Below are 27,001 nucleotides of genomic sequence, written 5' to 3' on the forward strand. Positions count from 1 at the left end.
CTTGGAGAAATAACAAAGCACCTGGATTTGTAATTACCACTATGCCAACCTAATGAGTGACCAGTATTTGTTCCCTGCTGTTTGTAAAACAACCTCCTTCAACTTGAGATGCAGTCACCTTTTCAGCTCTTTATATATCCTAACTGTATTAGAAATGTAGTTGCAAATATTACTATTGCTCTAATTAGAGGATAGAGTACTAAAATTTAAATGCATTACTTCATGCCAACACATTTTGATCTTGATAAGGCTGAAGGCATAGAGTTCAGTAGATAATTCATTCTCACAGGCTCCTAGTTTATTTCATGTTACTCTATCAGCAGTTGTAGCCTCCTGCCCACTCCCACTAGATTAGTTCAAGATCAAAGCTGATTCAACTGTCAGGTTGCTCAGGTGATTTTTTTTTTTTTTTTTTTTTTTAAGAAAATTGCATTCTACATGTACTTCATTCATACAAAATCATTTATTCAGCAAATTGTGGCAGGAGAACTGGACAGAAATGGAAACCAGCAGTTAATGTTAATTTTTTAAAGCAGGTACAACAAGGATGATTTCCTTTGACATTTATCTATTCCAGGAGTTTTTAGCCTGTTTTCATTAACAAAAAGGCAACACATCCAAAGTCATCTATTTTTTTTAAAAGACATTTATCTCCTATCAGTTTTATGCCTGTGTTGCCCTTAGCACATGATTTTGAAGAGGCCATGAAAACACAAACACATAGTTACTTCCAACCACAAAGGCTTTCCAAGAGACATCGATACATACAGCCTCAGTTTCTTACTCAGAATAAAAAAAAAAAAAATATTGGAGTTTCCCCATACAGATTTTTAACCTGATGAATCCAGACATTTTTCTAAAGATGGCATCTTGTTTAAAGCACAAAACCAAAATTGTCATTGTTGTTAAATAACTGCTTTTAATTTTTTAAGCCAAAGAATTTGGCTTCTCAAAGGACAGTAAGAGCCTTTAATGATGTTCTACTTCCCCTCCCTTTAATTCATCCTCTCTTCAAAGGAGCTCAAGACACTTCTGGCTCCGCTGAAGTAAATTCGTATATGCGCTAAATTAATCCATTCTACTTTAAAAAAAAACCTCACATTAACTAATGGACACATTAAGGAAAGAGAAAATAGTGAATCCATCAAATAAAAATAAATGATGAATTATTAATCCTCGGCTGAAGAATTTCTAGGCCAAGACTGATGACTCATCTTTTTCAATTAAATAGTTTGTGAAGTAGAAATGCTATTTTACTACAATTTTGGTAACCCCTTAAATTATATTCTACTATAAGTTAACTACTTCAGCCATCACTTTTCCAGCATTATTTCCTACATTCATTTCAACCACCTTAGGTCTTTTTGTTTTCAAGAAGCAGATGGAGGAACCTTCAGATTGAAAGGGCAGAAGATTGATTTGCAACAAATCAATAAAATAAATGGTAACCGATTGTTAGGACTGGACGTTATTTCCCCAGATTTTATATGGAATTGAAAAAATGAATTGTCAGATCATTAACCGTGACATGCAGAACACCATTTAAATCAACTACAGGATTAACAGGGTGGAAATCAGTAAGAGTGCCATGAGTTACAAAAACAGTTGCAAGGAATGAAGGAAATTAAAGTACAGAAATCTGATCTCTGCATAGGTAAATTGTAGGATTATAGTAAAGCACAGAATTACTGAACATATATGATAACAAAGGATAGAGTCTATGAGACTTCAGTGGAGGCAAGTAATGCCCAATCTCTCTTTAAGCATATTTTTAAGGAGCAGGCAAGGTGGTGAATAAAGGAGATACTGTTAACAATGCATTTCGATTTCTACAAACCTTTCAATAAGGTTTATCATCTAAGTTATCTTGGGATAGGAGAGAAGGTTAGCTGATGAAGTCTGAAGGGCAGAATAAAGGCTGCTTTCACATTAGAGAGCTATAGTTATTAGAGGCTACCTTTGCTGGAACCTATGTCATTCAATATATTCATAAATGATCTAGAAATAGCACAATGGTAAAGAGGTTTTGGGTTATTTGGAGTACTCAAAATTAAAACGGACTGTAGAGAGTTGCAGAAAAATCTTACCATCCTGTACGACTTGGCATAAAAACGCACATCAAGTTTAGTGTCTGTAAATCCAGAACAATGTACATGGGGAAAAGGTGGCCTAATTATGAATAATGGTGGGGTGTAAATTAACTCCCTCTGCCCAGAAGAGATTGAGTCATTTTGAATAGTCATATGGTGAATGGATTAAAAGAGTAGAGGGCAAAACATTACAATCTTTGTCTTAATCCCAGTCCACCTATATCTTGAAAACACTTTTGAATTCTAGCTCCTCACTTAAAAGAAAAAAAAAAAAAACACACTGAACTGGAAAAAGATTGAGGCAAGTTATCAAAGCTTCTGTACAGGAAATATTAAATGAGTTGGCAGAATAATTACAAAGGAGGGATATAATAAAAATCCATCTAATCATGACACACATGGGAAAGGCAATAGTGAAGCATCATTCCTTTCTCTTATTACACAAACTCAAAGGCCATTAGCTTTGAGTTTTTTTAGTAGATATTTTAAGATGAAGGGAAGTATCTTCCTCTTACAACAGTGAAACTGTGGAACTTAATGCCACAGTGTGCTGTGGAGATAAAAAGTATGAATTATCTTAAATAGGTAATTAAACAAATTCATGGAATAAAAGGCCATCAAAATGTATTAAACATATTGATGTAAATACTAGGTATGTTTCTAAAGGCCAAGGCTGCCTGAAACTAAGGGAGAAGTATGTTACCCTATCTGTTTCATTCTTGCATTCTTTCAGAGTCGCTATCAGAGTAGATATACAGCTAGTTGAACTGCAAGTACTGTCTTTATCATAAAGAGGTATTTAGAAATGACAGGCTTGATTTAGGTCCTCTAATAATTCCTCTCTCCTCCCTACCTCAAACTCTGCCACAGTTGTTATATGTTAATTTCTTTTTACAGATAGAATTTATCTCTGCATATATATGCCTGCACAAGAGCTATGTGCTGCCTGAGAAGTGCACCAAGCTTTTACCCTCATGCTCTTGGATTGAGTTATTTAATGAGCATACATAGATCTGGACCATCCAGGAGATGATCTTATGGTCAGCCATTGTCGCTGAAAAGAAATACCAGAAAGAATTCAAAATATTTTTCCATACTGGCTCACCACAGTTTTTCATCCCACTCTGTTTAGAAACCCTGAGTCAGCACGTGGAGTACCTTGTGCTCTGTGGAGATGACACAAAAGCTGAAGATCAGATCCTTGAAAGTCTGAACGGGATTCTCCTGGCTCTTACTGAAGATAGCTAAGTATCGCTCCAGATCACTATTTAACCATTTGCACAATCTGAAAGCATTCACTGGAGGTTTTCACCTATTGCGATAATCTGTATTACACAAAGTGATTGCTGCTGGAACTATAGCTGTCCTCAGCTGGTTCTGTTGTTTTCTTTTCTCCTTGTATAATCACAAATCTACCTGTGACCAGATAAAGCTACTGGTCACTAAGACATGTGAAGCTGCAGACAAATTCCAAATTTAATGTTCAATTTACTACAGAACAAACTCTTAGGATTAAATTGGGGTGACCCTATCAGGTCAGGAATTTAGAAAGTAGTTCCTAGTCTCCTTTTAAGAAAGTCTTTAAGGTCTCTGCACATTCTCCTGAAATGACATAAACCTGCATTTATTTGAATCTCCTGGCAGATGGAGATTTCACTACCTTAAGGACAATTAGGTGTATTTTTTACAAAAAAAAAAAAAAGGCTAAAGGGAATTGACTGTTCTAATTGCAGGACTAATAAAAGATGCTGTGCCTACCTACGAAATTAATTGCTAGGCCATACCTCAGGAATAGAATCTTAATCCCTGACTTCCCGCACCTTATGCAAGCATCCTTTTATAGTCAGAGAAGATGAAACTGCTTTCCTCTTTGCTTTGCCACTTGTGCTTAAGTTCAGCATGAAGCAGAATAATCAGCTGGAACTACACTTGCTGGAATTCAAGCAGATGACTGTTCCTATACATTTAGGCTGAGACAGCCTTTAAGTACCTTGTTAAATCTGAACCTTGGATCCCATAGATATCCACTCAGAACTCCAGGAAACAAAGCAACATGTAAACATACAGTTGCAAACCTACTGCATGGATTGTTAACACTCTTATCATTACAGAGCAGAGATCATTCAGCCTACTCAGAGAGAGTGGGATCTTCCTAACTTTGGCAAAAATCCTGAAGGGCAATCCACGATGTGCAGTGAAAGCAGCGCAGGTGCTTTCAGAGATAGCCAAGAATGGTACGTTGTACTAAAGTGTTACGACAAGGCATATTACAGCACATTAGCTGTATGTTTCCACTCTTGAGTTTTGTTTCACAGCTACCAGCTATTGGTCTTGCAGTTGCAACTGTTTATTTCAACATGGCAAAAAAACACAAGCCCCTCTCCTTTACCTACACAGAGGAAATGAAGAAACCATGTATTGAAGCAGATTTGGTTCTAACTCTGATACCTTTGCTGGAAAGCACAGACCAAGAAATGTTGCTTCATGCTGGGAGGGCTATTGGCCGTATCTGTTATGATAATCGTAAGTATCAACTTGAGAGAATCCTATTTTCCCTAGCTGTAAGGCATTATTTTATAAGGCATTGTAACCTGTAACTTATTTTTTTTTTTTGAGACCTGAGCACACAATGCACTTCAGCCTCCAGTTACAGATACAATTCAGACAGCTCAGAGACACCAGGCTGAATGCATCACAAACACCTCGTAAAGTCTGGGTTTCCCCCTATAATTTTTGACTTCACAGTGACACATCTTTGTCAGAACTGCTCTGGAACTACAAGAATTGCAGAGCCGCATCCATATCTTAATTTTGTAGAACTGCCTTGGGCCCAAATACTGAACGGCTTTGTCCTCTTCCAAAGTAATAACAGCATCTATAAAGCAAGCACTTATTTTAAAAGTGTGACAGAAAAAACATGCTCTAAAAAAAATACAAAAATACTGAGATATCTATATATGCAAGGAATGGTCTTCTCCGAGGACCATTCCTTGCATATAGGAGATCTTTGTGCTCCAGATTTTTCCATAAAACCAGTACACTAGCTTGCCTGCTGGTCTCACAAATTAAACCCTTTTCATTTACTTGCCCCAACAGTTTAAGATTTTTCTTTTACCTTTAATTCCCAGACTGACCAAAATATTTACCGCATACTGGAGGTAACATGGAACTTTTCACCCAGTATCTTCTATCCATTTCCCTCTGCCTTCAACCTACCTTCTCCTATCTTTCCAGTGGGGACCTTTATCTAGAAAGCTATGGGTTTGCCTCCCTGCACTGTTCCTATGAAATCCAAGCATGATAAGTACCTGGTATAGATTCTACTAGCCCCCTGCAAATTAGATGTATTTGCCAAGAAATGCCACATAATAGTTTAAAAAGACACTTCCCTACATGATTACATGCAAGGCTCATACAAATACTGTACACAGCATTGCTACAGCATATGGCCATACTGAAAATCTGCTTCATTTCTGTCAGAACACAGGCCCAGCATAGATTTGACAAGATGACTGTGACTATAAGATACATTCTTTAATAATTTCTATTACTAACACAGAAATAAATACATCATAGAAAAATTAACTTCAGTGATTCCCTGATTGAATTACAATTACATATGCTACAATAGCACCCAGACAGTTTCTGGTGTCTGTCATACATGCTGATATCCAAGTTGCAGTCTAGTCCTCAGCAAGACACTGCTGCAAAAGCAGTGTCATTGTACTGTTAAGCAACCATCACTTGTATTTCATAGTTCTTGGCATTCTCAAAACCATTTTAGATATTAAGCTTTCATTCATTACAGGACAAACTACAAAAAGAAGTTATCAGTGTTTTCCTCAGCATAGTTAGTATATTAGAACCAGGACCATATTAATTTTTACTGTACTTTGTTGACTTCCCTTAAGTCACACAAATTTACACCTGCTTGAGAACCTTACTCAGCCTATAAAAATTCCAAAGATGCCTTGAATTCAAGCACTCCAAGACTCCCTACATGCTGAGCAACTAACATTCAAAAAACTGAAAGAGGATGATTCCCCTAGATGAACCTTAAAGCAGTCTGTCTCTCAGTGGTATCTTATAGTAGCCCAGGTATTGGTGAAGTGCCTTGTTTTACAAAGAATTATTTTTTTTTTTAAGAAACAAAAAAGAATCATTATTCTAACATGCAAAAAGCAGGCATATGGATATTTGCTACATGAGTCAGAACACTGTTGATCCCTGAAAGCAGTCATCACTAGACTGTGCTTTATCTTGGGTTTCCAGTCCCTTCTATCTCCCTGCCCTTCAGAACAAAAGAAGCCATAGGACGATAAGGCTGAGATTCCCATTCCACGAGAGAAATAAGCCAACTGTCTGTTCCTCACTCAATTTTCAGATACATACCAAGAGATACAGTCCATCAGAACTCGCTTTAGAAGCTGTACTAGTAGTAATGATGCTCATGCAATTGCCCTTATATATTTTCACGGTGGCTTAATTCCTTGAGTCAAAGTAGAACCAGAAGGTTCAGAAAAACTCTGTCCTGAACTTGCATTTCCCAACCACATGCATTAGCCTGAACCCACAGCACAAAAGCTGTACAGATTCTAATAGCGTGAGAAAGAACCAGAGAATCTTGCTGCAAAGCATCTCAGTTCAACTCTTTTTAATGATTTAATTGGTGCCTATTTAATCACCTTTAACTCCTATGCTTACTATTACCAGGGGATCTTCAGGAAGAGCTGGTGAAGGTAGGAGTAATCACATCACTAGTCCGAATATTAACCGATTTTGCAGAGAGTGAACCACTTGTTCACGTTGATCTATTGGCCTTATGCAATCTTGCAGACCTTGGTAAGTAAATATTTTTGTATCTGGGAGCAAAATATCATCTTCACACTGTCACTGCCTTTCCATGTACATGCAGAATGCCCACAGGTTGGAGGTGTGTGTTTTGTTTGGGGAGTTTTTGTGGGGATTTGTTTTTGTTGGGTTATTTGGGGAAGGGTGGGGGTTTGGGGGGTTGTTTTCTAAACACTACTGATACCTAATCAGGGACTGGCCACAGTATCTGTGTTGGAGAAGTAACTACTCTTTCCCAGAGTACCAGCAATTGCTGGTACTATACTGAAACAATTAAGATTTAATAGACAGCTTCTGACCCAGAAAAAAAAGTACAGAGGGCATAAATTCATGTGGTAAATTGTCAGTTTCACCTACTTCAGATATGGTACATTAAATACTCATTTATTAAAAGTTTATTTCTATTTAATAATTAAGTTTATATACCTTTATGAAGCAGCTTCCTTTTAAACAATTTTCAAACCAAAGGCATCTCCACTGATTTAAAATACATCTGCCCTACTTTACACAAGTTGTAAGTAGTGATGGAAGAAAAAGACCAAGTAGACAAATATCACCACACTTTGTATATGGTTTGACTACAATTTGATCGACTGCTTCCTGCATTTAAGGGGAGAGGCAGGGAAGGGGCATATGGTATCACACTGTCACATCATCCTCTAGTGAGTTCCGTCCTTTCTAGATCTCTTATTACTTAATACCATATTCTATTCAAATGTGTTATGTCAGACAGCAGCAAGCTTTAAAAAAAATTGATCTTTGTTAAGATACATCTTGTAGATGTTTAGGATTCCAGCAAGACTAGAACCATCTATTCAAGGCAAAACATATGCTACTACTGCAAACTGGCATGTACCAATTTGATATATTAAATAAGCATACTACAGATGGATTTATAAGAGTCAGTGGAAGCAAGCCAGGATTAATTTGGCAGCTATTATAAGGTCATAGCTACAGGAGTTACACAAAAATAGTGTTAAAGAAAGAAGTGGGAGGGGAAAGGTATGGAATAGAGTTTTGCTGTCTCAGTGCTGTCCAAAGGCACAGAAGCTCCTATAAAACCAGAAAAAGCATTCAAAAAAATGAAGTAGTGTCTATCACTTCAGATTATAGTAAGATATGCTTTTAACATTTAATCAGATAAAGGAACATTCAAAATCCTGACTATCTCATACACAGATACAGCCAAGGAAGCTCTAAGCAAGACAAAGGTTGCTGAACAGCTGGTGAAACAACTGAGAAGAGCAGAGAACCATGAGAGGTTAGAAATTGTCTTTGAGGTCCTGCAGGCACTTGCAGAAAATGGTAAGGCTCCTTTCGGCTTGGGGGAATGAGGGGAGACTGTACTGGTACTTAGCTTAAGCTCTGGGTTCTGAGTTTGCCATGGGATGCTACTGATGCAACCAGCAATCCCTTCAGTGGAAATAAGCCACAAGAACATATGAAATCCTGGCCTGAGCAAGACACTGAAGCTTAATAGGCAAGGCAACAAAGAAAGGAGGGAAAGAGTAACATTCCACTCTATTTTGGTGGATCCATAAAATAGCAGATTCAAACTCATATTCTCCATGGCATGTAACAGGAAAGCAGATGAGACAGATTGTTTTTTTATAAAAAAAATGACAACCAAATCTCATAGAAGATGTCTAGTCTAAGCAGTGGCGTAACAAGCACCAACAAAAATCCACTAAAAATATCTAGATACCTGATACAGATTTTAAAGAAATGAGAACTCATGACTGGCAATACAAGAAATGCCAAAGATCAATGCAGAAACTTTGTTCATTCTGCCTTGGTGTCATCCTAGCACCAGAATGTCTGCTACAAATAAAACCAAAAAAGTGACTGTGTCTGAAAAAAGACCGGCTAAAGTTCAAGGATTTAGCTTCTTAGTTTGAAACACTTCAACAAAGACCCAAGAAGCTTTTAGTGTGCTTTTACTGTGATCTCTACAGATGCTCTGAAAGTGCAGTTGGTGGAGGCAGGTGTGCAAGAGGTGCTGTCCGAGATCCTGCTGAAGCTCCAGGGTAGCTCACAAGCTGAAGATACATGCATTGTGAAGGCTGCATCAGATCTCATTGTCTCTCTGCTTCTTGGAGGTAAAAAAAGGAATACTGACAGTCAAGACACATAAAGAAACAACATCAAAAAGTCCCCTTAGCAGAGGAGTTGCCATCTGCTCTGTTGCTTTCATTTCCTTAACAGGGACACATCTGCAACCTGTTTCATAATCCTTAGGGGAATTCTTCTCAGACATCACACTTTTTCACTTTTTACAGCAGCCTAGTGCTCACATTGCCATGCTTCCCTTCAAGCATATACGTATGTTGCCTCAAGTCACCTAATACCACTGTGACTGCTCCTGCGCAGAATGCAAACGCAAGCACAAGAACTTCAGGCCGTTGTAGCTGTACCTGGGGCTGTCAGTTCACACCCTGCTTCTGTAACTTTACTTTTAAAGCTGGCCTAAGAGCCAGTTTTAAATTTAAAGCTAATCATCAGATTAAGTTCACGTGCTATTGAACTACTGATGTTTCCTCATTCAGTATTCCAAATCTGTGTACGTACTTTGAACATTTGGATTAACAAATGAAATATAAGAAGAACTTTCTTGTAATGTAAGTTCTGCATCTATCTATTAGCAAGAGACTACACACATTGCTGGCCTGGATTTTTCACTAAGTCTTTAAGCTGATTTCAGGAACAACACAAAATGGCTAAAGACCTAACAGCAACTTAGTTTATGTGGCCTTCCTATGTTGTATTTTGGGCAATACAGATTAAAGAATAAAACATCAAGAACTGGACACTTCTACTGCATCCCACCACCCCCAATCCCAAAGCAACCAACAATTTAAAGGTCTTAAATTATTAACTATAACAACAATCTAAGTCATCATTGATTCAAGTCTCCCCAAAAGACAGGCAGAACACTTCACTTTGGGACTAATTATAAACAGACATGACATATTCTCTCTATTTATCATGCCACAGATAAATACATGAAGAATTTTTTTGCTAAGGGATGTGGCATCATCTCCCAGAATGTTGGTACTTGCATCACATCCAAACACATGCACCAATGGAGACAGAAGCAATGGCTATTGCTAATTGTACAAAAAATGGTATGGCTGCTTATTCTCTACCCTTCAAAGATGGAAAGCCACTGTTTGTGAGTGGAGAGAAAAGCAACACTATTAGATTTCATTGCTCACTGGCTCTGAAACGGTAACATTCTTGCTTTTCTGCAGACTGTAGACTTGCATACCCTTAAGTTACAGATGCTAACGATATTGAAGCAGTTTGAGGGACACAACTGTGAAAATGGGGTGGTCAGGTATGCAAGCTTTTGCACTTTTTTTTTTTGCTTAAATCACACATTATTAGAGGGGAGACTCTGGAAATGTTGCATGGCAAATACATTTGTTAGAAACATAAAAAAATAACACACAGTTATTCATGTTTTAGGTTCTAAGTCACTTTTAGGAAGGGAGAGTTACTCAGACACATCAAGGGGAAAAAATAAATCTCAAGATAAACCATTTCATCTTTCACACTTTCCTATTACAGAAAGCAATGAGCATTAATACTATGCAGAGAGAAACACAGAGCAACTCTTATAAACAGACTCCTGGAAGGCATGCTGTGCTGAATCAGTCAGAAGAGGATACCCCACCATATTTTCTGTCCTTTCTCACTGACAGCTACTGTACTGCATTCAAACTCAATTAACAAGACAGAGCTTTTTCAACATTGCTCAACTTTCTGCATTAATATGTGCTTAATTATCATAAAAGATTCCCTCACATCTGTGTGAATGTTTAGCTAGTCAGTCTTTTTTTTTTTAAGCAAGCTATCATACACACATCTCTCCCCCTTCCCCCACATCCTTTTAGACTCCCTTTCTTCCTTGTCTTATACCTTGCTCTGAATCAGCCATTGTGCATCATGGTTCTACAAAGGCCACATAAATGCCCTTTGGTGCCTTTAAACTGGCTATCTTCAATTTATTCAGCTGAATAGCTTGCTTTGTCACTCGCTCTTCTCCCATCTCCCCCACAACCCCATTGGATTATTCACTTTTTCCACATGAAACATCTCTTTCAGGCCCCAGTATGTGCCACTGATGTATGCACAGCCTTTAATCTAAGGGGGAAAAAAAAAAATCCTATGGAAATCTGATCTCAGCATCAAATTACTTCTGAGGCAGCAAAAAGATGACAGACAGCTTTTGCAGCTATGAAAGTGGCTGCTCCTATCAGACTTTAACTATAAGCCATTAAATTGAAGGTTCTGCTGCTATCCAAGCAAAAAAATCCATAGGACAGAGAACCAATTTGGAGCTCTGTGACAATCAAAGCAAGGCAACCACTAATGGATTCTGCCTATTCACACTTTACTACAAGAGAAAAAAAAAATGCTCTGCCATTCTTTGGTTTGAAAGGTGGGGGGAAGAGAGGAATTAAGTTCAATTAAGGTTAGTCTATATGAAGATCAAAGTGTTTTGCCTGTAGAATTTTGTCAGACTAAAAGAGATGGTCTGTTCCTAGAGAACCTATTTCTAAAGAGAACCGGGCAACTTTCCTCATACACTCTGATCTCCAAAGATTAGGACCAGGCAAGATGGTATTTGGAGCATCACAAGCAAAAACATCAGCTTTAGAGAATGTATGCATAAATTGGTATCAAAAGATTTTTGCATGAGTAGAATTTAAACTATCTCACAGACTGACAGTTCTCTTATGAAAATATCCACTTACATTTTATAAGCATTTGACAAATTCTTATTTAACATATGTAGTAATACAGGGGGAAAAAATATGCTAATAACTGAAATGCTAAGAGGTTAAAGGAATAGTAGGCATTGGTTCACAAGACAACATGGAAGAGTTTCTACTATTTTGGGATGGAAAAAACATTCAAACCAGCAAGGATGTTAAAATTACTAGAGCCATTTTTAAGTGGTATACACACAAAAATTAGAAGTATTAGGCATGCAGTTAGCGCCATGAGAAGCACCTAACACTACTTTTGGCCACATTCTGTATTTGTATGAAGTCTGTATAGTTCCACAGATAACTGTTTACCTCAGGTGAAGATGTGGTCTTCCTGTATAGTGTTCACACTGCTTTGCCATGTTTTAACAAACAGCATTCATATGGTAACAGCACAGCAATAAGGAAACATTGACTGGTGTCAGGAATATGCTTCTCTTGAGGTATAATAAACTACATAAAATAAAACACAGAAAAATATTTGCCAAATGGCATCTTCAAAACACTTCCTTCAGGAATGATGCAGACCATAATATGCAGGGTTTCCTTTTGCTCTTTAGGAGAACACTTTCTTATTTCCTATCAAGATGAGCTAAGTAGCTTTTGATAACAAAAGGGCTGTCACATCTGCAGAGCAAGTTCTCAAAGAGAGAGGGAGACATACAGACATGCACTGACAAAATATTGCAGAGCATCTACTGGGCAAAATGGTAGTTCTTTGGAATGTACAAATCTGCTCTTTCGCCAGCATTAAACAGATCAGAACTCTCTAGGTCAACTCGTTTTCCTAGCTTTGTATGAGTGCAACACAATTAGACTTCTCATTTCAGAAAGTGGGTTTCTCAAAACAGGCAAGAAAAATCTAGGCCTGATTCTTTCGATGATTAGTTAGTGACAAATTATTTGACCAAATACAAGGACTAACAGCCATACAGAACTAGTAATCAGACCCACCATTGCCAAATAAGATCCTTGGTCTCACAATAGTCTCTTAAACCAGTAGAATAGCAGAATTGGAGTACTAAAGCTATCCTGTGGAGAAATGGAAAATGCCACCAGTATTCCACCAGATATATAGTAGAAAATAAAGCAGTATTGAGGAAGAAATTGACTGGAGAACATATGGTTTTGAATTTGACAGTGACTGTCCCTAGAAAGCTCTCTCAAGATAAGCTTTACTAGGGAGTGTCTCAACATCAGTTCACAGGTGGTCAGCATCCACTCATCTCTAGAGAGTTGAAGGTTGTAAAAAACAATGCAAAAGCTACAGTCTAGATCTTACCAAGACATTAAATCAGTCAATGCAAAGACTCCCTGAATTCTCAATTTGCATTATTAATTTCTATCATTCTGTATCTCTCTCTCACCTGCTTGGTTTTGCCTTTCTTCAGATGGCAACTGTGTACGAATGGTACAGCTGGGAGTCATACATCAGCTTCTGGATCTTTTGGAGAAACATGTAGAGAGCGGGGACGTCTCTGTTCAACACGCTGCACTCAGTGCACTTCGAAACCTTGCTATACCAGGTACAGAGTTTGAAGACCATTGACTTACTGTGATTCTTTGTAAAGATGAGTCATTTAATGGAGATCTACACAGCTCTGTCCAAGTCACCAATTCCAGTCCCTTGTATTTTGAGAGGCAATTGACCTTTTTTCTCCCCTGCAGAGACATATATGTTTGAATAATTCATCAGGACTTCTCATCTACGTAAAGGGTCTAAATATAATCAAGTGTGATCTCATTGCCAGCTGCTGAAATGGTTTAATACTAACAGCATACAGCAGTTCAAGACAAAAATGCAGAACGGGGTTTATAGCTTAAAATACAGAGTATGAGGTGGAGCTATCACATCACAGCTGACAAGGATTTAATAAATCTGTTTCTCTTCTATAAAGCCAATATGCATTGCAAATTTGGCCTTTGTAACACACTGAAAAAACTACAATACTTAAAAGGGGCATATAGTAAAGATGGGGACAGACTTTTTAGTAGGGCCTGTTGCAACAGGACAAGGGGTAATGATTTTAAACTAAAAGATGGTAGATTTAGACTACATATAAGGAAGACATTTTTTACAATAAGGGCGGTGAAACACTGGAACAGGCTGCCCAGAGAGGTGGTAGATGCCCCATCCCTGGAAACATTCAAGGTCAGGCTGGACAGGGCTGTGAGCAACCTGATCTAGTTGAAGGTGTCCCTGCCCATTGCAGGGGAGGCTGGACTATATGACCTTTAAAGATCCCTTCCAACCCAAATAATCCTACTCTTGTGATCTTTTGTTAATACACGTCAGAAAACTGTACTGCTTCTCATCTCAAATTTCATGCTTCCACGTGAAAGTGCAATTCAGGCCAAAAATGTTTTGCTGGAGACTTAGCGGTACGGCACCATACAACGCAGTCCTTACACTGCTATACAGTACTCCAGAGAAGAGCATGACACCGTTATTTTCTGAAAACAGAAGAACTTGAAGTTGTCTGCCAATTTTATTATGTAAGCTAGCAGCATGCTTGGTTTAACAGGTTGTATATGTAACCATCGCTTGAACAAGCGAGAGCCCCAGACTATACTAGTTGCTATTTTGCCTCCACCACTTCCTTTTAAAGCCTGATACACCCTCATTTCTTCTTACAGACAGCTCTCTTCAGAACTTCACCTATTTCTTTCAACTTATTTTTGATACGCTCTCAAGTAATTTATTTAGTTTGGCTTATAGTATTATCACACTCTCTGGATCATAATAGCCAAACATGTCTGTCTATTCAGTATTTTAATAAACGTATTTCACACCATAAGCCCCTCGCTGCTTCTATGTATATTTTATTTTTCTGTGAAGAGATTTTCTAGCACCATTCACATCAGCAGACAGAGGCCTGTGCAAATTGCTTTTGGGTGTTAACAGAGTATGCAGTATTTTGACCATGCATGCCAGCTACCTTACATCAGTTACAACCTAACACAGAAGATAATCATAGAATCATGAAAAATGAAGACACCACCCAGCTGAAATTAGGAGAGTAATTTAGTAGGCAAAATGTAGCTATCTTTATTAGAATGAAAAGGTGGATGTTTTCTATAAGCCTAGGGGTGTCCCATGCTTAGTTCTCATTGACTTCATTCCTGCAATATGTACAATAGGATTTAATGATTACAATCAGCAAAGATACCAATTAATCTCATTTGAAAGACAGCAATTTTGATGTAGTTTCCCTTGACAACAAGCAGAGATAATCACATTTTAACTCACAACAGAACCTGTTCCTCAACAAATAGCAAGATTCACTTTTTGCTATGCCAAGCCCAGGCATTCCTTGGGAATTCCTTAACAAAGCAATGAACACAGCTGATTTTGCAAAGATTACAGGATCTAAAACTCCAGAAAAATGTGGTTGCAACCAAAAACTTCACCCCAGTATCACTGCCCGCTACACGTAGTACCAGTAGATCTTAATGTTCTTTGCAGCTGTACTTGAAAAGCCTCAAATCTGAATTATAAAATAGCAATGTATCAATACAAAGTCTATTTTGGTTCTGTTCTGTTCAAGTCTTACAAATCATTTTAGATATTTCCAAGTGTGGGCAATGCATTGCACTTAAAATGATACTCCTACACTGTGCTTTTCCTCATAATTTTGTAAAAATATCAAAGCATAGAAGCTGTAAGACATTCCCTCACAATAATACATCCAGAAATACACAAACTCCACTTTCAACAATACAGTCTGCTACCTGGAAAAAAAAAAAAAGAAAACTGAGTGCAAATCTAAACATACCCTAAAATAAAAATTAATTAAATATGGGCCAACACTTGCAAAGGGGCACAGGGGAAGTCTTGAATTCAAGTAGTGATCTTAAAAGAGAACAAGTGCTTATAAAAAAAATTGAAAAAAGTCATTATGCTCCAGTGAATGGAGTCAGTCTGTGCCACTGAAAAACAAGGACATTAAGAGTAAGTTACTTAACAGTTTCTACTTCTCAATTTGCCCAATAGAAGGAGGAAGGGAGAGAACAGTTAATCTCCCCGATTTCACTGTCCTGTCACTCCCCTGCCCCTCAAAAAAAGGCATGCAGAGGACGGGAACAAAATTGCTCTGGAGGAAGCAGCTTTTGGTAGCACAGTCAAGCAGCATTAGGACTCTTTCCAGACAAGCTTCTGATTATTACCAGGGATTACTGCACTAATGACTGGAGCAAAGACACAAGAATTAGGAGAGGAAAGCACATAAACAAAGGCATGAACAACAGGAGATCAGTGAGCTCAAATACAAAAAGAAAATTAATTCTCAAGAAATACAGCTATGCAAATTGCTTCTACTACCCAGTTCAATTAAGATAAGCAAGCATAGGAAAGGCTTGCTCACGTGATTGCGCGAGTGGACAGATAATCTAGTACAACTAGAAAAAGGAAGAGAGAAACAACAATGCTGTGTTTATCCTTTTATGTACTTCACTCTGGGCAGGGTTGAGATCAAAAGTAACCAAAATATCGTAACAGCAATTCCTAGGAAGTTTTTAGCTCAAAAGAGAAGTCTAAACAGTCGGGTAATCCTGACTTCATTTCTGAGTGCTCCAACAAGTTGGACCTTTTGTTAAGAGCATAACAGAGCATAAAATTCAGAAAAACAGTTATGTCATATCTGTATTTTCAGATGCTTGTGTAGTTACTGAGCTTCACATCAACATTTTTTTTTTCCCATTTTCTAGTTGTTAACAAGGTTCAAATGCTGGAAGAAGGTGTGGCAGAACGGATTCAAGCACTTCTAAGGTCAGAGATGCCTCCTGTGCAGTTTAAACTTCTTGGAACCCTACGGCTGTTAGCAGATGGTCAAAGTAAGGAATTGCTAACGTTTACTGATGTCAACTATACACCCCCCTTCTCCCCTCCCCTGCAAGACAACAGATGTGCAAGGAGACTACAGGCTAAGTGTCCTGCTAACCTAATTCCATTCAATCTGGAGAGGTTCCAGAGATGATTGCCAGAGGCTGTGAGCCTTCCATACTGACCCAGTCAGCCTCAGAGGTAGATGAGAAACAAACCAAATGGAAGACTGCAGTAGTCAGTGAGAAATGGCAAAGGCCTAAAGGAAGATGTTTTCCACCAGAAATATATCAGCAAGACATGAATATGATAGAAGAGTCAGGCTAAGGATTTACAGTGTCAAGTCACAGGAAAGCAAATCAATAGAACTGGAGAATATAAAAGGACCAAAGGGAGCTGGGGTGGAGAGAGGCAGGAGAAAGGAGTTTCTACCAGTCACACAGTCTCCATATACACCTGTTGCCAGGTTTATCTTGCTGGTGTGTCTCAAATGTTGACTTTATTTTGCACGCTGAAATATGGGATTATCTACTTGCACTTCATTCAGTTTTACACAGAGGTGGGCATGCAAAGGCAACAATACTCACTCTGTGCATAGAGTTGCATTTTGAGAAACATGCACAATATCAGAATCACGTTAAGATCTACTATAGTATCTTAATTTAGCCTTAGACTTATCTAGCTTCTTACCAGAGTAGAATACAAAAACAAGTCTTGTGGGGTTTGTTTTTTTTTTTAATCATAAAGTGTTCTAGTTCTTTCCTATCACCTGAGCAGCTGCTCTAGAATGCTAATCAGTACAGACCACCTTGATGTGCAGGAATAACAAGAAATAGGTCAAAAACAGAATCAGAAAAGTTATGACCACTTTGTGATGAGAACTTGACATCTGGTACGGAACAATTACAAACACAAAAATTCATTAGTTACATGGAAGGGGAAGAAAAACTCTCCCCTACATTCCATGCTGCACTCATTTACACCACTGCAGACACCACTTTGATATGGCAGCTACTTGCATCCTTTTTCAAATGAATATGCATGATATAAAATTTAGATCTAGAACTCATGTTAATTTGCACTGATTCCAGTCCAGTAAAAAGCTGCTTTTACTTGTATTTCACCATGGTAGAAAATGGACATTGCAAGATATACAGAAAAAAAAACTTAGCCTCTTCTTCCTGTCAGGCTTTGAAGGAAGTCATTACGAGGTCATTTCTCCAAAGTTATATCTGAATTGTGACAGGGGAGACCATTTAGCTTCTAAAATTGAGACATCATAATAACACAGATCTAAATTATCAAACACTAAATTATTTTTTTTTTTAGTTAATGCTATTTACCAGCCCTAATATGAAGTTCGAATTTGGCACAAAATGGTACCATTTCTGAATTTGAAACAATACAGATAAAGTGCAGAGTAGAAAAAAGTTGTAGAAGATTATTCAATGTTTACCCATTCCTGCCTATGAGCACACAATTCTCCCACCTTAATTACTTTCTATTTTGTTTACCCATGAGCTAACATTGCCCTTAATTAACTCAGCCTGAAACTCTTATGCATACACATTTACTAAGAAGTCCACACTAAATTAGTTAATTGCATTTTTAGTATAACTTCATTACACTGACACTCACTGGGCATGCTGAGGCCTACCGACTAGAAGAGGTAGGTTTCTTCCTAACTATAGAAAACTGCAATCAGAATTGTCAGCTTCATTACACTAAAGAGGTGTTAACATTAACTCCTGTTTTTTCCACTGTTCTGCTTCAGAAGAGCAGAAGAATTTTTGCACTTCAACAGCCAAAGGACTTTCAGCTCAACTGAAAGTTCAATCATACACACAATTTATTCAAATTTGGCATTTTGTAAGTTAAGAGGTCCTCCTGCTCCTGTTAAGAATAACCAATTGGGTTTTATCTCAAAGAGCTCTATTCCTGGTAGACATCAGGAAGTCCCTGTCAAACTGGGTCAAGACACCTCCTTTGAACAAACCTCTTAAACTGGTTCCGTTCACCACCCTCTTACCTCTTTCAGCTTTCTGTACTAAACTGGATTACCATGATCCCCTCAGACTAACATGTAACAGCTGACCTAGAAACAAAAGCCTTTCTGTTACAGGAGGTAATATGCAGCTGGTTGTGCAACGAGAAGTAACTCTTACCTCAAAACAAACATGTTCAACTAGGCTAGAAGCTCCCAGATTCCTTGGGGGATTTTGATCTGTGGATTGTTCCTTAGTGTACAGGACAAATAAAAAAAAAGGAAATGCCCGTTCTTCCTCATCTCCCTCCCCAAAATAGAAAGAGTATAGGTTGACTTACGGTTTCCGCAAAATATCCAGAGTAATCATGTGGTTTATTGACACTGACCTTCTGGCGCACACTCTAATTGACCCTTTCCACAGTATCTCAAAACAAATGCAACATGAAGAGAAAGACAGCTAAAGAAACAGGAGCAGGGTGATGCCCTTATCAGCCAAACTTATACCTTCTATTCCAGATGTTAATATTTGTTCTTCCTCAGGTCTTTGCTTCAGCAAAGCTCCAAGAGACAAACTTTCCAGTATCTTAAAACCATGCAGACTTTTCCCCACATTTTTCCCTTTCTGAATTTGCTTTCAAAGGAGCAGGGATCTCCCTGGTTACCTTCTTGCAGGCCTGGAACTATTTTAAAAGACTGGAAAAGCAGAAAAAGATTGGAAAAAGCTCACAGACCTTTTATAGCCCTTCTTAGGAAATGTACATGTCCCATGAAGGCCTTTACCACATCTTTCCTTCTTCAGAGCACTCAACACACATTTCATGTTTAACTGCTCTGGTCCTCCCGCACTGAGGGGTGGGGCGCAGGCATGGGACAGGACTCAAGGTGACCAAAATGAAGTCAACAAGAAAAACCCTTAATTACAAATAACTACACAAGACTCCTAAATTTGAATGAAATCTTGTAACCATGGTATATTTTTGCAAATATAATCATTCTACACCAGAAGCGAGCATCTGTCCTGTGGCTACTCTTGCCTCTCAGTTACTACATCTGGTGCCCAGTTGGAAATGCTGTGCATTTATATCCTCAGTTCATTATCAACTGGAACGCAAGGAAACAGCAGTTTGGCAGTTTACAAAACAGCTCTTTTTGTGTTCAAAGCCAAATGGGTGAGCACTCAATTCCTACAAAAAGGCAGCTTAAGTTGTGCACATTACTACTTTCTTATCTTTCTCCTGGTACCCTTCACTTAGAAGAAAATTCCAGTTGAACCAAGATGTAGAATTTCAAAGTCTTAAGTATTGAGCAGAATCAACTAACTGAAATTACTGAAGCAGTGTTTACCAGGAAGTCCTCATGGATGAATCCCCTGCTTAACATATTTGGTCAAAATAGAGTATCCACAGTCCTCAGCACCCTTATATCTGCATTTTTCCTTTGTTTAGGAAATCACTTTCCACCAGCTAGTAAATTTTGATGCAAAGCACTTAAAGATGCATTATTAAATTGCAATAAGTCTCATGTGGAACCACGTGTTACACCGAGGCAATATTGAGAGAGCATGAGTAAAGTTCCTTTTGCTGCTGAACTTCTAAGAGCTTTGGGAGTAGTCTCCCTTAGTGGCAACAAGCCACAGCATATCATTAGAGTTCCACTTCTTAGGAAAAGTTCTCTCGTCAGGTTTTTTCCAAATGTCAACCACACAGATTAATACTTCCAGCAAGTCTTGAGAAGGGGTTCCTGAAACACAGGAAGGCAAATTAAAAGGCTCCTCCAAACTCTGGGGGAAGTTTTGATGATGCCCAATACACAGTCCAACACACATTTTTAAGACTTGAGACATGCAGTTACAGATATGCTGCAATTCTGTGCTAAGACTTGGCTTCCCACATGCTCCCAACAGTAATTATCACCATTACTAAGAGCACTGAAACAGCAAGAACAGACTCTGAAGAGCCCATGATTACATCTGTGCAGGGCTCAAAGAGCAAGTGCAAGAAACCAAACAGGATTTCAGTATAGCAACAGAATACTTGCTTTCAAAGATACAGAGCTGCTCATTTTAAGCTGCTCCAGCAGCCTCTTAAAAAGGATAGGTCTATCAGAACAGCTTACTTTGTTCTTTACCTCCAAGTTATGCTAATACAATTGGCATTCCTCAGGTAAAGATTTCCAAGATCCCTTAAAAGCCCAATGCTTTAGTTACAGCTCTTAATGACTGAGCTCAGGCCTGTGGTCCTGGCTACTTCCACATTTGTATTTCTGTGACAAAGACTGAGAAGTCTGATTTTGAATGTCTCCTGATGATGCTTTTCTCTCCAGCTGATGCAGCTGAAATCTTGGGCCAAGACCCCATGCTGCTCAACAGACTCGTGCAGTGGTGCAATGCTAACGACCATGCCGGCATTCGTGAAGAAGCAAATCGGCTGCTAGCATCCATCTTGAGTCACAACAGATCCCAAGTACGAGAGCTATTGGTCTGATACATTTCTACTTTACCCTTCACAAACATTTTTAAAGCTTGTCAATATAGCTAGATGTTAAGTGTTAAACAGCACATACAGCTTTATCATTAAAAACATGAAAGTTCACAATAAAAACCCCTGTAGTCTGCCTCAATACCAATAAGGGGGAGGTGAGCAGGAAAGCAGTGCTCTCCATAATCACAGAAACAAACAACATGGTTACTTACCATCACTTGTCAACTTCTACCCTGCTTGAGTAAGGCTTGACAAGTGGTAAGTAGGTAAAGCTTTTCTATTTCCATAAATATTAGTTTCAAATTTCAAATTAAAATGGCAAAGATAACCCACACCTGTCCCGAATGTCAGTCCTCCAGGAGCTCCAAAGAGCCCGTGTATCTACCTAGCGATGGATGAATCTGGAATGATCTTTATCTGCTAGCATATTAGAACAGGCTTCTGTTTCTTGTAAATCATGCTATTATCCACAGGCATCCCAACCATGCTTTACTTTGACGTAGTGATAAAAAGAGTAGATACTATCTGCACAGGCTTCAATAAGTTAAAACTAATCTTTCCTAGTTTGAAGGTTTAAAATGAAAAATTGGAATAAGGTCAAACTAAAACTCTTGAGATAAAATATATCTCTTATCTTACAGATATGTATATGCATAATTGTAATTATTGATATTCCAAGTAAATTAGACCAGCCCTACGCAGACATGTATGATCAGTGCAAAAAGAAATGTTATCTCTAGTCTTCAAATATCATCAGCTTGCATTGCAGCGGGCAAATAATTTCCATTTATTCAGAGGCTGAAGAGTGCAATCTCATTACTCTCTTCATTCTACTTTATTCGTAAGTCAGATTTCCATCTGTGATATGTTACCTTTTCTTTAACAGGAAGTGGTCAAAGCCATCCAGGAGGCACAAGGAGTGAAGCATCTGGTTTCCATGACAACAAGCAAACACACTGCCATGCAGAATGAGGCTCTGAATGCCTTGGCAATAGCATCTGCAATCGATTTAGGTATTTTTCTTCTAAAAACATTTACCTGTGCAAGATCTTCAATTATTAAGAAACATTGTCATGTTGTTAATTCTACATAACAACGTGTAAGAAAAAGCATGTTTCTTGTCTAGATTTAGCTCTTCAGCATGAAATGAAGGTCAGCCATCCAGAAGATCATAAAAGCAATAGGCTTCAGGAATTGCCTGGAGATTTTTTCGTTTAGGGTAGAGTCAAATGATCAGGTTGTGTGGACAGGCACAATCTGTTGAGTAGCATGGTATGATGTTAGAAACCTACACAAAAAAAACCCAGAAGGAAAGTAAAGATGATGAAGACTAGAGAAAAAAAATTGAGAAAGCCTAAATGAAGACAAAATTAAGAACAAACTATGGATTTGAATGGTCACTGAAGACTATAAATGAAGGAATTAATTGTAAGAAATTTGAATGCAGGAGAGAAAACAGAAGCACAGACAAAAGGGCCTTGTAGAAGCTGCAAATGAAACAAGTGAGAAAACTATAAAGGTTCTAACTACTTTTACTGAGCTAATTTTCAGAGAGATTGAATATAATTTTTTTCAGATTTTTCCTGTATGACCGATCACATTTGAAATTGGGTCTCAATCTATTACAATAAAGACAGTCATCACAGAAACCTACACACATCGCAAGATAAACTGGAAAGAAGTAGTCAACTTGAAATTTGGAATTTCCTATACCAACAAGCAAGAGAGTAAAGAGCTCTTTTTACTGCTTGATCCACCATTAAGGCGCTCAAACTGAACTGGGCAACTAACGTGAATCAACATTTCTAGCACTGATCATTGCAAATTTTAATCTATTATGAAGTTATTTTATACAATCTATAGTATACAGGTTCTGTGTTCCAGAATGAGGCAGGTGAAGAAACACTGTACAGAAAATACAGAAATAATCCAGCACAGGAAACAGATGCCCAAGACATTCCTGTACAGCCAATCTGAAATGAAGCCAGTCAGGAATTTTAAAAAGCAAGCATGCTCACTTTCTAACTTCTTTACAGGTAACAGCTCAGGTATTTGTTTACTAATTTTTCAGAAACCCTTGAAGAGTCTTTTAAGGAATCACAGCTAGTACAAAACTTACACAAACTTCTACAAGATGATAATACAAGTCCTGAGGTGAAATATAATTCAATGGGTCTTTTGTGCAGTCTTCTTAATTCAGGTAACTTCATTTTAAGTTGTCTGTGATGAAAAGATGGATATTTGTGATGAAAACACAAGTGTTTTCTCTTACTGAAATGTGCTGCTTGCAATGTTACAGTCAGTGAGTAGTAAAGGGTCATAAAAAGATTCATTCTTTATTGATCACCAAAAATCCCAGTCAAGTAGCTTGCTGCTTTATGAAAAGTTGATTAAACCATCAGCTGAATAAAAAAAGAAAGGCTTTATTCCAGTGAGTCAGTGGCATAATGAAGTCCTGAAACAGCAAAATCAGAGCCTTGGGAAAAAGGCATCTTTGTCCAAATTCACCATGCACAAGTGTCTGGCAGTCCCAAGTCCTGTATGTATACCACAGCATTTTTGTGTTCAGAGAAATAAAGAGTCTGTATCATCTTCCACAGGCAGGCATACCTGTGTTCTGCCTATGCTGTAAGCAAACCAGAAGCTGAGATAAACTATTGAGTTTAGCAATGCTGCCTTTGCACAGCAACTTTTAGTAAAACATACAAAGGATATGATTTCAGTTTCTCTCACTCCGTGGTTAGGGAAGACTTGAAATGCTTCCAGCAAGATCAGACTCATCAAGGATGTGTGGCACCAACTGAAAACAACCACCTTGAAACCAGGGGTCCAAAGATCTCATGCCAGTTTCTCATATCTTAATACATAAATCATGTAAACTGAAAATAATGATTGTGCTCAGGCAACTATCTGCCACAAGGGGAGCTGCCTTTCAAATCCTGGAGCCACCCTATATCAGCAGACAAGCTGGATTTTGCAGTATACTCTATTTTTTCCCTGTAGCCACACAGATATTGGAATAGGGATAAGCATTTTCATCCTTCAGTGCTACTACAGAGTATTGACACAACATATGGGATCTATAAGACTTTTTTCCAGAGGTGTACATACTTAGCACTTTATAGACTAACTGTAACACTAAGAGTTGAGTCTTACTAATATGAGAGGCTAACAAAAAGCATACAGGCAAGAAATGCTGGAACTTGTCCTGTACTACATTTTCAACACAGTCCTTTTCTTCTGTTTAATCAGTTCTTGGAAGTCAAACAGGAGAAGAAAAATCTTAACCTGTTCAATATTTTCAATGGCTGAAAAGGTATCTATTGAGAGAAATTTATTTAAAGGAGCTCATTTTAAACAACAAGTACTCCAAACTTGTCTGACAACAATTGTTGGGAGCCACTATACCATGGCATGTCACTAAAAGTCAGCATTTCATCTCCCATTCAGGTGATCTGAGACAAGAAATAGAAGACAACAAGATTAAAGAAACTCTCGAAAAACTCTGCAGTCACAGCAACGCAAATGTGGTCAAGGAAGCTGCCACAACATTGCAAGTTTTAAGAGGAGAGACACCCCGCTAGCCTCCCTTCTTTCCCACAGCAACCCTGCACTGCTGCTGAGGCAAATGCAATAAAACGCCAGCTTTGCCAACCCTACCTTGCATTTGTCATGTTGCCGCATAACCAACAATACTAAAGTCCAGGTACAGCTCCTGTTTTTAAAGCTGCACATACAAAAAAAATACTCATTTGCTCATCTATTTGGCCTACATATACTTGCATCACTGCTGCTCTTCACTGAGCTACTAACACACAGCAGTAGGAATAAGGCCTGTCAAGCAAGTGGTCTTAGAAAAGATCACATGAGAAGCATCAGGCAGTTACCACTTCTGTAATACATTCTTAAGCTGCTTGGTCTTGTCAAACCAGGATATCCCTTGCAACTTTCTTATATCAATAGGACTTTAAAATCATTACAAAAAATCTCAAGCTTATATCACATAACCTGAAACAATGGGGTTTAGATTAGATAGAGCTGTAGCTTAAACAATGCAAAGGGCTAACTGGCACCAATTCAACTTCTGCACATTGCAAAGCAACTTGTGAGCCCAGCTGTTAACGGAAAATGTTAAAACCACCACAAAACTGTACCTTTAAACCAGGTCCCGCTTCCATTTCCAATTTTAAAGTTCATCTGTGTTTTTACCTGCTAGTGTCACAAACTATATTCTTAAGTATCTGAGGTCACAGTCTTGTCCTAATTTCAGAGTTGCAGCTATTATAACCTGGAATGAGACTTGGTAGAAGCAAATTTTACAAGAAACTACAGTCAGTGTCCATACATACAGTGCTTGGATGAGATACAAATTAAAGCCAGTTAGAAATTACAAGTGGGCATGTGTGAAGATTTGGAGGCAGCTGGCATTTCATTAAATTATCTCCAGAAAGAGAACCTGGGTTTAACTTTAGATAATGAGAACATGGTTTAGTGGTGGACTTGGCAGTGATAGGTCAATGGTTGGACTCAATGATCCTAAGGGTCTTTTCCAACCATAACAATTCTATGAGAATGAAAAATTGTAGTAAAACAAATGTGTCTGAACATTGACAGAAATCTTTCATATTTAAAAATGGCCACTTGACAAAAAGGTAAGAACAGGATCTATTGCACAACTTGTTCTTATGGGAACTTTTTGAAGCAGTTGCAAGTACGTTGCAGGGCCACATTGCCAAAACCTAGGAGATCAAATTCAAAGCCTTGTAGTAGTAGATACTGAAGAGCTAGGGAATGACGACTTTTTAGCCCACAGTAAAAGTTATTGGGGAAAACAAACAAACAAAACCCAAACCAAACCAGAAAAGTACTGACCTTTAAAAAATTGTTATAAAGCAGGGAATATTTAAAAGTCAAGGCCTCCTGTTCTCAAACAATTTGAGCATAGCTGGCTTATGTCTGCAAACAAACATTACAACTTTGTTCCTGCAAAAGCTTTCCCACTTGCAAAACTTGTTAGCTCTATTTAGCGCACTACCTTTGCCACAAATATCACTTTCAGGAGTACTCTTGAGAAAGGGAATTTCATAAAACCACCCCAGACAAGTCACCTGGTGAGTAACATACAAGCAGGTTTTGACCACATAGTAGCAGAAAAGAAAAACAAGAGCTGAATCATGTGCAGTTTCCTCTAGCTTAAAGCACACAGTGCTATGGGCATCCCACACATTTCCAATGTCAAAATGAGAAATAGCTTCAGACAATCTCAACTTCAGAATAAGATCTGGAGTTGTGCTTAAACCAGGCATTATTAGAGATATATCTGGATCTATTACATGGGATATATATATACACACACACACCCCCCCAAATACCCACATTCAAGTTCAGTCATTCTTATCAGAAATGATCCAGCCTTAACATTCTAGAGTATCCAATTCCAGACATTGCATTATGCTGATATAGCCATTATCTATTGGTTAAACATCTCTCTGATCTTATTAAAACTATAATCATGCATTAAAGAAATCTTAAAATGGTCAAAGAAGCAGCCACAAACCTATTTCTGCAAGCCTCACCTTCAAACCTGGAAGTTACTTCCCTTCTCACTCTTAAGAGTAGTTTCAAGAACATTGCTGAGACACGACAAACCATAGACCATGCAAATCACAAGAGCAGTAACTGTGGATAGGGGCAGTCAAAGTACAAAGAGCAGTTTTAACTTTTTGGGTGTCCAGAGATTTAATCATTTCTCTACACCATTCTGCAGCTCTTCACTTGTTCATGGCTCTCCATTAACAATGGAGAGAGAAGCACCAGTGTTACCTATTATTCAGCAGCCCAGACTGAAAAAAAAAAATATCAAGAATTAGTTTCAGCAAAATATACACGTGAACACCAGTGGACCTTTACCATTTCTGTAGTTATCCACAAACTGCAGCCTCAGCAGCCAGTCTAAACCTTAGAGAGGGAAATAATAGAGACAGGAAGCAACAAAT

The 27,001-nt window shown here is 38.2% G+C and overlaps 2 protein-coding genes across 2 annotated transcripts in view; one reads left to right on the plus strand and one right to left on the minus strand.

Annotated features, from left to right (window-relative positions):
* Positions 1-13,219, minus strand: part of SH2D4B (SH2 domain containing 4B) — a 116,144-nt gene extending 102,925 nt beyond the window's left edge. Inside the window, exons 1-2 of the mRNA XM_087764171.1 lie at positions 13,084-13,219; positions 12,029-12,169 (exon numbers count right to left, since the gene is read on the minus strand). The gene's annotated coding sequence lies outside the window, so the exon portion shown is untranslated. The remainder of the gene's footprint in view (positions 1-12,028; positions 12,170-13,083) is intronic.
* Positions 445-26,913, plus strand: LOC104015376 (rap1 GTPase-GDP dissociation stimulator 1-like). The gene is made up of 10 exons (XM_087764175.1): positions 445-4,613; positions 6,804-6,932; positions 8,121-8,246; positions 8,897-9,040; positions 13,108-13,242; positions 16,424-16,549; positions 20,848-20,987; positions 21,892-22,018; positions 23,077-23,205; positions 24,456-26,913. The coding sequence occupies exons 1-10, from the start codon at positions 4,322-4,324 to the stop codon at positions 24,587-24,589; spliced, it is 1,482 nt and encodes a 493-aa protein (XP_087620301.1). The 5' UTR covers positions 445-4,321; the 3' UTR covers positions 24,590-26,913.
* Positions 26,914-27,001: the final 88 nt, after the last annotated feature.

This window comes from Nipponia nippon, unplaced genomic scaffold (genome assembly GCF_047370975.1).
Source record: "Nipponia nippon isolate SJK-2023a ecotype South Korea unplaced genomic scaffold, ASM4737097v1 scaffold_3, whole genome shotgun sequence".
Taxonomy (NCBI): Eukaryota; Metazoa; Chordata; class Aves; order Pelecaniformes; family Threskiornithidae; genus Nipponia; species Nipponia nippon.